This window comes from Phocoena sinus, chromosome 14 (genome assembly GCF_008692025.1).
Source record: "Phocoena sinus isolate mPhoSin1 chromosome 14, mPhoSin1.pri, whole genome shotgun sequence".
NCBI classification, from domain to species: Eukaryota; Metazoa; Chordata; class Mammalia; order Artiodactyla; family Phocoenidae; genus Phocoena; species Phocoena sinus.
In genome coordinates this window covers 88,824,410-88,838,578 of record NC_045776.1, presented here as the reverse complement: position 1 = coordinate 88,838,578, position 14,169 = coordinate 88,824,410, and the positions used below count along the sequence as shown (strand labels likewise).

Sequence of the window (14,169 nt, the reverse complement as noted above, 5' to 3'; positions counted from 1 at the left end):
GATGCCCCCGAGGCGGCCGCCCAGCACAGGACTCCCAGGGCCTTGTCCTGGTCAGCGCGCACCCCTCGCACAAAGCCACTGGCTCCCGGGGGTAGAGGGACGGCGCGAGGAGGGGCAGCACAGCGCGCAGCCGCGGCCCCCGGCTCAGCTGCCTCTCAGTCCCACCGCTCGGCGTCCATCCCTGCCCCTCGGCCCCGGCCACTGCCCTGTCCAGCCCTGCGTCCACATGTTCAGGACCATCAGCCTTCGTGAAAAAGGAAATGTTTAAGGAGTGATCTGGTTTTTTTCTTAAATACGCATGAATCTGATTAAAGACCCTTTACACTCAGACCCTGCTGTTACCCCCTTGGTCTCGGCTTCTCTCTACCAAAACTACGTGGGGAAAGCAAGGGGGAGAATTCAGAGGAGGGAGGTGGACAGGCCAGGCACACAGGAGCAATCCCCAGTCCTGAGAGCACAGGAAATATGAAGGCAGCATCCAGGTCCCGAGGAATAAAGACACACAGTGACGGAGGAAGGAGCAGCTGGGCCTGGAGCTATTGCACGTACGCAAGGACAGCTGCTCTACACTCTGGGACCCAAGAGCCCTAGAAACCTGAGCAGTAGCGTCTCCTAGAGGTCCTACCCCGGGCTGGGTGCCTACTTTGGGAGCAGAGAGAAGGTAATAAATTCTGAGCCAGAACTGGAGAGAAGCTGGACCGGAAGACCAGGCAACACAGAGCAGGCAGGCTGCGGGGAGCCAGAGGGCCGGGACGAGTGCCCGAGCTGCCGGCCAGCCACCTGGCCTCTTCCCCCTCCCTACTCTCAGCCCGGATCTGGGGGGCTGCAGGTATCCTGATGCCAACTACCGGGCAAAACTGGCCAGAAAAAGAACCCAAATCCCAGGACAGAACTGCAGCAGAAGGGCCGTGTCTGTTCCCAGCAGTCCACGCTAGAGCACTGGGGACAGCCCTCAGAAATGAAGCAACGCAGCAGTTACTTTCTAAATAGCAGCAAAACATTCTTCAGATACATCGTAAGTCCAGAAACTCTTTAGAGGGACTTCCCTGGTGGTCCAGTGCTTAAGAATCCACCTTCCAATGCAGGGGACACAGGTTCGATCCCTGGTTGGGGAACTAAGATCCCACATGCCGTGGGGGAACTAAGCCCGCGCACCTCAACTAGAGAGCCCACGCGCTCTGGAGCCTGTGTGCCACAACTAGAGAGCCAACACAGCCAAATAAATAAATATCTAAGAAGAAAAAGAAACCGTTTAGAAAGTGGGGCTGGGAGACCTCCGTCCGCACACTTAAGCCCCTGGCGCTGCTTGATGACCCCTGGGCACCGCGGTGGCCTGTGTCTCAAACCCACCTTCTTGGCAGCGGCCACCTTCCACCTCCTCTCCTGGGCGAAGTCTGTGGCCATCCACTGCATCTCCTCCAGCAGGTAGTCCCAGTGCGATTTGGACCGCGGGGCCTCCTGCAGCTTGGGCAGCCGTCTGAGGGACCACAGGCCTTCTTTCCTTAAATCTGCTATCCGCTGATGGATCTGGTTCTCCTGCAAGGAGCACAGGGGTGGAAGACGTCCGGCACAGTTTAAGTGCAAGCCACCGATGCACACCCCAGTCAGTGCGACCCTGCTACGTGGAAGTCTCAGCAGCGAAGAAGAGCTGCTGAACAAGGCTCTACGAGAGGGCAGAGGCAAGGGCGTGCGACACCCGGGAGCCTCATCCTGGAAACCCAGGACAGAGCTCCCAGGCCAGCGCTCACGGCGGAGCACTTGCAAATAACTGCTCAGTCGCCCAACAAACAGCAAACGCTCGCTAGGAGCAGGCCGTGAGCTGCACTGGCCCGGGCAGCCTCCCGAGGGCTCTGAGCTCTCAGCCTGCACCCCACACCCCCTCCCCGACTGCTGATACCAGCACGGAAAAGACCTTCTCCACACCAGTCTAGCTGCCCCTCCGGCAGGACAGGGCCAACTACGCGGTTTTAATCTTGGTTTCTCCGGATCACAAACCTTACTATCAGGTGTTCCGTCTTATACTACTGCCCCCTTAGAAAGTGAAAGCACACGCGTTCCACAGGCTGGAGTACACGGTGAGCTCTTCCTGAGCACTTTCAAGAGCTTCTTTAGGTGCACTTACCAGCGCTATCTGTTCTGCCAGCTTGTCCTGAGAACCGTCGTGGGGCGCGGCGGCATTCTGAGCGGGGCTCTGTGGTTTCGGGGGCGCTGACACGGCTGCCCCTGGGGAGCGGGCGATGACCGGAGACAGCGACTTGGCTGCCGGGGAGGGTCTGTTCACCGGGGAGGCCCGGGCAGGTGAAGGCCCCGGGCCTGAGCCACTGGCGGGGACAACGGTCGAGGCAGAGGAGGCGGAGGGCAGGGGCCGCGGGCAGGGCTGGGCGGGGTCCATGGGCGGTCTGGGTGGTGCCGCAGTCTGGCAGGGAAAACAGGGCTCAGTGCCGTGCCCGGAACCCACAGGCTGGCTGGAGGCCCCTGTGCAACGCCCCTCCCTCTCCCCAGCAGCGCAGACTGACCAGTGGGCCCACTGCGGACCACAGGGCCACGCAGACTAACCGTGTCTACAGAAGAGAAGAAGCCCTGTTAGTCCACAAAGCCACATCAGAGCTCCCTGTAAATGGTGCCTTCACATATGGTCTTACGTCGGGTTTTTTTTTTTGCTTTTTCAAGTAATTTTTTAGAATTTTTAATTGTAGAAACTTCTTAACTGAGAAGTACCAAATGCTCACCGTGCACCTGATCTCTGAAGGGCAAAGACAGATTCCACGCGGCCCTCTCGCGGTGGGCAAGCTGTAAGGTTAGAAACCCTCCTCTGTGCCGTCCCGAGAGCCGAGCTTGTAAAACTGAGGAGCCCCTCCGCCCAGCCCTCCCCGGGCCGAAGGTGAGCTTAGATTCACACGGGAATTCCGGCCGGGAGGAAGTGGGGGGACAGAGAGCAGGGAAGCCAAGGCCCTGCCGCGCCAGGAGGCCTGAGGACAGAGCGACGCGCACGCGGCACGTTTATAACCCGCGGTGCGGACGAGACACCGCGGCCAAGGCTGGGCCCCTCATGGCGCACAGCTTCTCCGCCCACCTCTAGGGAGATTTCCTCCACCTCAGCGGTCGGTAAACTGTGGCCGGCCACACTCTGGCAGAGTTCCACAGGCCACGGCCGCTCATCTGTGGGCCCTGGCACTGCTCTCAGCTTCAGCGGCGGAGCTGAGCAACTCAACAGGAAGCACACGGCCTGCAAACCCTGAAATACCGTTACACTCCCTCTCTGTGGCCCTTTACAGAAGAAGTCTGCCGGCCCCGCCCAATCTGGAAGGAACAGAATTCCACGGCTTCTGTAAGGAGCTTCTTCTAAAATCACATCCCACAGCTCACACCGTCGACAACAAGGGCGGGAAAGAAACCCAAGAAAAACGTCAGTGCTGCGTGAGGTCGGTACCAGGCTCAATGACGGTATTCAAAACAGAGAGCCTCACTTCCACGGAACCCTCAAGCCCGCGGAGGCCCAAGAAGCTCAGCGCCCTGGCGGGGGAGGGGGTACTCCTTCCCAAGGTGCACAAAAGGCTCCAGAATCAACCCAGGGGGCCAGTCACAGCCCCTCCAGCACTGGCTGACCAACCGTGCCAAGTTATCCGGCCTCTCTGGCCTCGGTCTTTCCACAGCTAACGGGCGTGATAAAGATTCTACCACAGAGGGCTGCCAGGCAGAGGAGAGCAAATAAAGGCCCGGAAGTGCCCATCACCACGCCTTGCACCTGGCAGGCGGTGAGTGAAAAGTAGCATCCTTACATGAGAGCAAACTTCTACAATCACCAGAAGAACTCAAACTCCGAGCCCAGCTAGGAAATCTCCTTGTTAACGAGGGAGAGGGGAGAGGAAGGGGAGGTTTTCCTAAGCGGCTGAGCACACGCTGAGACAAGCCTCTGAAAACACTGCCTCTGGCCCCTCTGGTGCCCCAGACCCATGCTTCACCAACGCACTGCTCCTCAGGGGCCCCACGTGGTCTACTGTACACGTTTCAAAAAGACGTCTGGGTGAAGTTAATTTATGGACGAGGAGGGGCATTATAAACCCTGGAAACGTGTATCAAGCCTGGAAAGCAGCCTCACCCACGCTGGTGGAGTGGAGCGTCCGGGGGAGGCACCGTGGACAGAGCCTGGCAGACGGTCAGGCTCATAGGAGCCCCACCGCCCCCAGGCCTTCGCTCCTATGACCTCGCGTTACTCGGCACATCAGGTGGGACCGGGGCCACCGCGCCCTGTGCGTGGCTCCCTGTGCCGAGAGCAGCACTCAGAATTGTGTCGTTTTCTGACATTTTAGTAACAGTAACTACAACCGCACGGTAAATTTACGCTGCAGCTACTGAACTGACTGTGGCACGGTGGAGAGCGAAGCGCTGGGAGAGAGGGAGTTACCCAGCTGGGCACCATCCCGTCCAGCACACAGCCTGTCTCTTCTTCCACCTCTAGCTCGGGGAACGGCAGGGGCCCGGAGTACCTGCGGCTGGGACGGGAGCGGAGGGGCCTGCATCTGCGCCTTCGCGGGCACCGGGACGTGGAGGGCCGCGGGGAGCTGGCCGGCCGGGGGCGCCGGGGCGGGGGCGTTTGGCGGCTGCGTCTTCACCGGCACCGGGAGCGGGGTCTGCGGCTCCGCCGTCTGCGGCTGCGGGGGGAACTGCAGTGCCGGCGGCAGGGGCGCGGCGGGGAGGCCGGCCGGGGGCAGCCTGGCGGGCAGCTGCGGCGGCGGCGTGTGCAGGCTGGCGGCGTTCTGCACCGGGGGCCCCGTGGAGGGGTCGTACCGCTGCTGGCTCTGCTTCTGGCCGGCGAGCTGAGCGGCCTGCGGCGCGGGTGGCATTCCCCCTGCAACAGAGGGCAGACCCAGCGGCCCTGACTCCCGGGCTCGGACTCCACCGGCCAGGGCTGCCTCAGACCCTGCGCTCGCAACACACACACTCAAACGGGAGGTTCACCTGGTGGGAGATCTCTGTGTATTAGGTCTAACGTGATAAATGAGCACACAACAAAGGAAAGAAAGGCCTCGGCCTTTGCGCGTTAGCATCAAGCAGAGCAGGCGCGGGATAACCGCAGGGTCCCTACCACAGCAGCAAGTCAGAGAAAACACAGGAGGGAAAACCGGAGAGAAGCTGAGGACAGTGGGACGTGCGGCTCCGCTAAAGTGACAAGAGCTGGTCTCCGGTGGTTTCTTCATACTGTGTGAAGTGGGACTCAGAGGAACGTCCCAATGGCAGAAACCACCTCAGATATGCTACCTGGACTGCACACGTTTTAGTCTGCTGCTGCTTTAAGCCCTCTCTGCACTCCCTCTTTCTGAGCTAAGAGAGCTAGTTCTGGCGCTGGGTCTTACCTTGAACTGTCGGCATTAACTGCTGGAGAGGAACTCCTGTATTCACCCCTGGGTGCTGGAAAACTACCCCTTGGTGACCCACTTCGAGTCGAGGTCTCTTAGACTGCTCTAGAATAATTTTCAGAAAAGGTGCAGTTTGATGTAAAAATAAAACCACAAAAGTAGTAGAAAAAACATGTGTAAGTGTTTTTATCATCTTTGAACAGAGAGGCCTTTCTATGCATGAACCAAAATGCAGAAGCCATAAAAGATAGGGTTGATAAATATAATTTCTTTCCGTTAAAAATTTGTAAATATAAGGAAAAGCATCATAAAAAAGGCAAAGGACAAGCGTCACCCTAAGAGACAATTATCTGCAACATACACAACGGGCAACACTCATAAAGCTCTTACAAATTAATATGAAAAGGATCAACAACCAGAAAGACAAAATGGGCAAAGAACACAAACAACGAGCAGAGGAACACGTTCACAAATGGTTAAGAACATGAAGAGGTAACTGAAACCGCATCGAAATTAAAGAAATCCATTATCAAAACAAAGATTTTATTTTTTACCCATCGGCTCGACAAAGATTAAAAGATACTTAATAAAATGGCCAAAATGTGAGAGAAGCAGAAATTGCTGATGGGAGCAAAAGCTGGCCCTACCCTTTTGGAGGGCAGCTTAGCCTCGCTAATACTCAACTATGCACACATTTTGATCTAGCAATTTCACTCTTGGAGCGCTGCTTTTAGATACATGGACAGACATGTATAGAAAAAACTGTGAAACTAAATGTTCAATCAGGTTTTGATTACAACAGAAAAAAGGCGGTACTAACAAACGTATGCTAACACGGGTCTGATGCATGAAGAAGGAAGCACCCATGCAGTGGGTGCAGTATTTTGCAGCTATCAGAAAGAATGAGGTCCATGACTGGGAAAGATGGCCTAGTCAGTTAATATTAAAGACATAACAGTGTATATATATAGGATCACATTTGAACTTTTTCAGAATGACACACCTGTAGCAATGCTTGTCTGTAAAACTGAACAAACATAGCCAGCTCTGTGGCTAGGGAACGGGGAAGGAATACCAAACCAGAGACAGACTTAAACTACACCCTTCTAAACTGTTTGAATCTTTTACACAAAATGTGTATTAAGTTCCTAACTTGGAGAAAAAATTCAGTTTGAAAAATGAATGACAATTTGAAAAGGCAGATGGCTTTACACTCAATCATGTCATGAGGACTAAACAGCCTACAAATGCACACAGAAAATCAAACTGGAATATACCTATACAACTGACAAATTTCTAACTTCAGTACACATAAACATGCACATAAATATTTTGTTTAGCTGATTACCACCAAAAGAAAAATTAACTTTCAAAGTAGAAACTAACCAAAACTAAGTTCCTTAGGGGCCACGCTTTAGAAACAGGTGGCCACTACACTGGAATTCCCAAACTAAGACGCTAACTGGCTCCGGGGGGCCCTTCAGCCTGTGCTCCGTGACATACCTGCCGGAGGTCCCGCCTGCTGCCTCTTAAAGGGGTCCGTTTCGATCACACTGCCAGCCCCTGCCACAAGGGTCCCTGCAAGGGCTTGTTGCTGGAAAAAAAAAAAAAAAGGAAAAACTGAGATTTTCATAATTTAAGTGCATTACAAGAATGAATGTAAACTAAAACTATCATAATTATCCCAAACACTGACTTCCCTTCTTTTTAAGAAGAGAAATGTCATCTACCCGATGTATTATAATAAATAATTTAAAGTTCTAACTTACCTCTGGAGGATAAAAAAGGATTTGCATTCTGGTTTTAAATGGAATTTCAGTTCAATGCAAATCTAGAGTCCTTCGGAAACGAGCTGGCTCTGCACGCACAATGACAGCAGAAACTAACGCAGGAAACCTCAGTCTCGGCAAGGACTACATACAACTTGGCCTCCTGACCAGTCACACTGCCTGGCGTCGCTCAGCCCGCCGAAATCACAAAAGCTGAATGATAAGAAGACTGAAATTGTCTTCCTACTGGAAAATGGCGCTAAAACTCCAATGAAGCACTATCTAATTGACTTCAAAATGGTACTGCAGTTAGTACCCTACTTGATATATAACTGTGTGAAATAGATACAGGTTATTTAAAATGTTTAAGTGAAAAGCTACCGGCAAAGACAGAAACTAGCTGACTCTGGGCGCCCTACACCTTTGACACCTCTGCACTACCCCTGAAGGGCTACTAAAGGCCAAGCATGGTGTTTAGCAGTTGCTAACTTTTTAAATAATTCAATTATATCCACTCTACTTAGCGAGGCATTTTAAATGCAAAAGTTACAGATGTCTGAACGAAGAAACTGCCTGTGACAGTGGCTACTGACCAGCATCCCTAGGAAGGGACACTTCACTGCCAGGACCAGCCACGCTGCAGGTTTTGCCTCCCATGGGGCAAGGCCTCAGGGTAATGAAGAGGGAAAGTAAGCACCCCCTGTTTACATTTAACAAAGATGGGGGCAGAAGGAAGAGAGGGAAGGAGGGAGAAGAGAAAAGAATGATTTAAAAAGCAGACAATATGTGAACAGTGGTTGTCTCTGGGGACAAGATTACAATCAATTTATAATTTGTGTGTGTGTGCACTTTTCTAAATTTTCTAAATGTTTTACAATGAACATGTATTACTTCCGTAATCAAAAAAAGGTTTTGTTTTTTTTTTAATAAAAGGAATTGATAGAGGGTTCTGTGTCCAGTAATGGCCAAGTACTTCCTGTTGGACTAAACACATTCAAGATAAATACAAACTCTAAAAGAAATATAAAAAATGTGAAAAGGTGGGCAGATACAGCGTGGGACTCGATACTTGCAAGGAGGGAATGAAACTAAGAGACGCTTCTGGGTTTACGGCATTTGGCACAAGGGCAGGCCCCAGTCTCAGACCCAGACAGGGAGGGTCTCACTGGCTTGAAGACTACTAGGATGGAGAGTAGGAGACCAGAGCGGAGACAGGTAAGGGAGAATCGCCACAGAAGGCAGCGGAGATGGGCCCCAAGCTCCCCTTTTTTCTGGCTGCCTCCTGACCACCCACATGCCAAGACGCCAAGCACAGGCCAGCATAACCACACCGAGATCTCAGGAGGCAGAGGCTACAGTTTCAATCCAATCACATTAACTAGATGTGAAAGCAAACCAGCAGAACTCCTCAGAAGGATATAACAGATCTCAGGGTCTCTGCAACCTATCATTCACGATACCCAAAACCCAATTCAAAATCAATCAACGTGAGACACCATATTAATAAACTGAAGGAGAAAAACCATATGATCATCTCAACAGAAAAAGCTTTTGACAAAAGTCAACACCCAATTCTGATAAAAACCCTCCAGAAGGCAGGCACAGAGGGAACTTACCTCAACATAATAAAGGCCTTATGTGACAAATCCACGGCCAACATCGTCCTCAATGGTGAAAAACAGAAAGCATTCCCTCTAACATGAGGAACAAGACAAGGTTGGCCACTCTCACCACTATTATTCAAGATAGTTTTGGAAGTTTTAGCCACAGCAATCAGAGAAGAAAAAGAAATAAAAGGAATCCAAATCGGAAAAGAAGTAAAACTGTCACTGTTTGCAGATGACATGATACTATACATAGAGAATCCTAAAGATGCTACCAGAAAACTACTAGAGCTAATCAATGAATTTGGTAAAGTAGCAGGATACAAAATTAATGCACAGAAATCTCCTGCATGCCTATACACTAATGATGAAAAATCTGAAAGAGAAATTAAGGAAATACTCCCATTTACCATTGCAACAAAAAGAATAAAATACCGAGGAATAAACCTACCTAAGGAGACAAAAGACCTGTATAAAGAAAACTGTAAGACACTGATGAAAGAAACTGAAGATGACACAAACAGATGGAGAGATATACTACGTTCCTGGATTGGAAGAATCGACATTGTGAAAATGACTCTACTACCCAAAGCAATCTACAGATTCAATGCAATCCCTATCAAACTACCACTGGCATTTTTCACAGAACTAGAACAAAAAATTTCACAATTTGTATGCAAACACAAAAGACCCCGAATACCCAAAGCAATCTTGAGAAAGAAAAACGGAGCTGGAGGAATCAGGTTCCCTGACTTCAGACTATACTACAAAGCTACAGTAATCAAGACTTCCCTGGCGGCACAGTGGTTGAGAATCTGCCTGCCAATTCAGGGGACACGGGTTCAAGCCCCGGTCTGGGAAGATCCCACATGCTGTGGAGCAACTAGGACCATGAGCCACAACTACTGAGCCTGCGCATCTGGGGCCTGTGCTCTGCAACAAGAGAGGCCGCAACAGTGAGAGGCCTGCACACCGTGATGAAGAGTGACCCCCGCTCGCTGCAACTAGAGAAAGCCCTCACACAGAAACAAAGACCCAACACAGCCAAAAATAAATAAATAAATTAATTAAAAAAAAAAAAAAAAGACAGTATGGTACTGGCACAAAAACAGAATCTATAGATCAACAGAACAGGATAGAAAGCCCAGAGATAAACCCATGCACATATGGTCACCTTATCTTTGATAAAGGAGGCAAGAATATACAATGGAGAAAAGACAGAAGTGGTGCTGGGAAAACTGGACAGCTACATGTAAATGAATGAAATTAGAACACTCCCTGACACCATACACACAGAAAAACCTCAAAATGGATTAAAGACCCAAATGTAAGGCAGACTCTATAAAACTCTTAGAGAAAAACACAGGTAGAACACTCTATGACATAAATCACAGCAAGATCCTTTTTGACCCACCTCCTAGAGAAATGGAAATAAAAACAAAAATAAACAAATGGCACCTAATGAAACTTGAAAGCTTTTGCACAGCAAAGGAAACCATAAAAAAGACGAAAAGACAACCCTCAGAATGGGAGAAAATATTTGCAAACGAAGCAACTGACAAAAGATTAATCTCCAAAATATACAAGCAGCTCATGCAGCTCAATATCAAAAAAAACAAACAACCCAATCCAAAAATGAGCAGAAGACCTAAACAGATATTTCTCCAAAGAAGATATACAGATTGCCATCAAACACATGAAAAGATGCCCAACATCACTAATCATTAGAGAAATGCAAATCAAAACTACAATGAGGGGGCTTCCCTGGTGGCGCAGTGGTGAAGAATCTGCCTGCTAAGGCAGGGGACACGGGTTCGAGCCCTGGCCCGTGAAGATCCCACATACTGTGGAGCAACTAAGCCCGTGCGCCACAACTACTGAGCCTGTGCTCAAGAGCCCGCAAGCCGCAACTACTGAGCCCGTGTGCCACAACTACTGAAGCCTGCGTGCCTAGAGCCCATGCTCCGCTACTAGAGAAACCACCGCAATGAGAAGCCCATGCACCACAACAAAGGGCAGCCCCCACTCGCAGCAACTAGACAAAGCCCGCACAAAGCAACAAAGACCCAATGGAGCCAAAAATAAAAACAAACAAATAAATAAATTTATAAAGCAAAAAACTACGAGGTATCACCTCACACCGGTCAGAATGGCCATCATCAGAAAATCTACAAACAATAAATGCTGGAGAGGGTGTGGAGAAAACGGAACCCTCTTGCACTGTTGGTGGGAATGTAAATTGATACAGCCACTATGAAGAACAGTATGGAGGTTCCTTAAAAAACTAAAAATAGAACTACCATACGACCCAGCAGCAATCCCACTCCTGGGCATATACCCTGAGAAAACCATAATTCAAAAAGAGTCATGTACCAAAATGTTCACTGCAGCTCTATTTGCAATAGCCGGGACATGGAAGCAACCTAAGTGTCCATCGACAGATGAATGGATAAAGAAGATGTGGCACATATATACAATGTAATATTACTCAGCCATAAAAAGAAATGAACTATTCGTAGTGAGGTGGATGGACCTACAGTCTGTCATACAGAGTGAAGTAAGTCAGAAAGGGAAAAACAAATACAGTATGCTAACACATATATATGGAATCTAAAAAAAATGGTTCTGAAGAACCTAGGGGCAGGACAGGAATAAAGACGCAGACATAGAAAATGGACTTGAGGACACGGGGAGGGGGAAGGGTAAGCTGGGACGAAGTGAGAGAGTGGCATGGACATACATACACTACCAAACGTAAAATAGCTAGCTAGTGGGAAGCAGCCGCATAGCACAGGGAGAGCAGCTCGGTGCTTTGTGACCACCTAAAGGGGTGGGATAGGGAGGGTGGGAGGGAGACACAAGAGGGAGGGGATACGGGGATATATGTATACATATAGCTGATTCACTTTGTTATACAGCAGAAACTAACACAACATTGTAAAGCAATTATACTCCAATAAAGATGTTAAAAATATATATATTTAAAAAAAATTACTCCAAAACACAGAGACGAGAAAACACAAGCCATACTCAAAACAATCAATGGACACCAACCCCCAGACGCCTCACATTCTGGAAGTAGCAGCAGGGATTTCACAGTAGGTTTAATAAGGACGCCCAAGGACATAAAGGCATGTTGTAACGAAAGACAAGAGGAAATCCTGACAGAAAAAAAGAAACGATTAAAAAACAGAACCAATCTGAAAAAGAATATATATATCACTTCACTGTACACAAGAAACACTGTAAATCAACTATACTTCAGTAAAAAAATAAATTTTTTTTTAAAAAGAAAGAGAACCAAATAAAGACCCTAGAACAGAAAAAGTGTCTGAAAGTTAAAAAATTCATTGGATAGGCTGAAGAGTAGGGTGGGGACACAGAGGTCGGTGAATTGAAAACAGATTCTTGAGGGAAGAACAAGAGGAAGCCTGGACTTCAAGACTCAGCAGATGGCACAGTGCTGCTTAAGGATGGACGACAGATAAAAACAGCTGAGCAGAGAGCCCAGAGGGAGACTCAGACTCACACAACCTTGCCAGTTCCTAAAGACACCAAAACAACCCAAATGGAATGAAAAGTCTTTTCAACCAAATGACGCTAGGAGACCGGATATCCATGGAAAAAACTGATAAATTGAACTTCATTAAAATAAAAAACTAAGGGGCTTCCCTGGCGGCACAGTGGTTAAGAATCCGCCTGCCAATGCAGGGGACACGGGTTTGAACCCTGGTCCGGGAAGATCCCACGTGTTGAGAAGCAACTAAGCCCGTGCGCCCCAACTACTGAGCCTGCACTCTATAGAGCCCACAAGCCACAATTACTGAGCCTGTGTGCCACAACTACTGAAGCCTGTGCGCCTAGAGCCCGTGCTCCGCAACAAGAGAAGACACCACAATGAGAAGCCCGCGCACCACAACGAAGAGCAGCCCCCACGCGCGGCAACGAAGACCCAATGCAGCTAAAAATAAATAAAATTTTAAAAGAATAAAAAAATCAGTAGTTGGGGGATAAATCAGGAGCTTAAGGTTAAAACATACACACTACTATATATAAAATAGATAACCAACAAGGACCTACTGCATAGCACTGGAGACTATACTCAATATCTTGTAATAACCTATAATGGAAGAAAATGTTTAAAAAATATACATATATTTATATACATGTGTGTATAACTGAATCACTTTACTGTACACCTGAAACTAACACAGCATTGTAAATCAACTAAATTTCAATAAATTTTTTTAAATGGCAAAAAAAAAAAATCAATAGTTGGGGTAGGTTTACAGAATTATAATTATTCATTCCCTTTAATGCTATAATCACTGAAAAATAATCTCCACTTAGGATTTTTTAAGAGCTAAATAACTGTAATAAAAACTATTTTGGGGAATTCCCTGGCAGTCCAGTGGTTAGGACTCAGCCATGGGCCCGGGGTTCAATCCCTGGTCGGGGAACTAAGATCCCGCAAGTGCGGCCAAAAAAAAAAAGAAGAAGAAAGAAAAAAATACTACCTCAAAGTCTTTTGGAAGCAGACAGAAATTAATATACTGTGTATGTAATACAAGGAATTCTGAATTTATTTCTAGAGTTTCATTGGTCAATATAAAAATTCTACAACTGGTTGTAAATAATAAAACTCATACTGAGATTTTTTTTTTCCGAAGAAAACAAAAGGTATGTTTTTTCATTTCAATTCTTTCCTGACAGACTCTCCATTTTCTTGTCTCCTTAGACATCCACTAGTATTTGCGACAAAGATCTATAATTCAAAATGGAGATTCCTTGGTTTTCCTCTTTTAGGTCTCTTAAATATTTATAATATTAAATAATGTGATTTTTAAAAGCACAGTAAAATTAATCATAGAATTTTTTTTAAAAAATTTTTTCAAAACTTGAATAGGTTTTTCTCCAGAGAAGATATACGAACGACCAACAAGCACATTAAGATGCCCAGCATCATTCGTCACAAGAGAAATGCAAACGAAAACACAATGAGACACCACTTCACGCTCACTAGGATGGCTAGAATTTTTTTTAACAGGAAAAAAAGAGTTGGCAAGGATATACAAATATCGGAACCTCTGTATATTGCTGACGGGATGTAAAATGGGGTAGCTACTAAGTATTCATAGTGGCACTGTTCGCAACAGCCAAAAGCTGCAGACAGCCCGAATATTTATCAAGAGTGGATAAGCAAAATGTAGCACACCCGTACAATGGATATACACTCCACCATAAAAAGTTATGGAGTGCTCAGGCATGCTACAATGTGGATGAACCTTGAAAACATCACGTTAAGTGAAAGAAACCAGACACAAAGTACTGCACGACTCCACACTAGGTAAATCTATGGAGACGATGCCGACTGGTGGCTGCCAGTGGCTGGAGGAGCAGGTACTGGGGAGTGACTGCTTCTTGGGTGCGGGCTTTTCT

General features: G+C 48.0%; 1 protein-coding gene across 1 annotated transcript in view; it reads right to left on the bottom strand.

The window, feature by feature from the left end:
- Positions 1-14,169, bottom strand: part of EP400 (E1A binding protein p400) — a 113,318-nt gene that overhangs the window by 71,610 nt on the left and 27,539 nt on the right. The window contains 5 exon segments of the mRNA XM_032654075.1: positions 1,351-1,536; positions 2,123-2,416; positions 4,488-4,849; positions 5,355-5,462; positions 6,861-6,951. Of these exon segments, the coding sequence (XP_032509966.1) occupies positions 1,351-1,536; positions 2,123-2,416; positions 4,488-4,849; positions 5,355-5,462; positions 6,861-6,951 (1,041 nt within the window).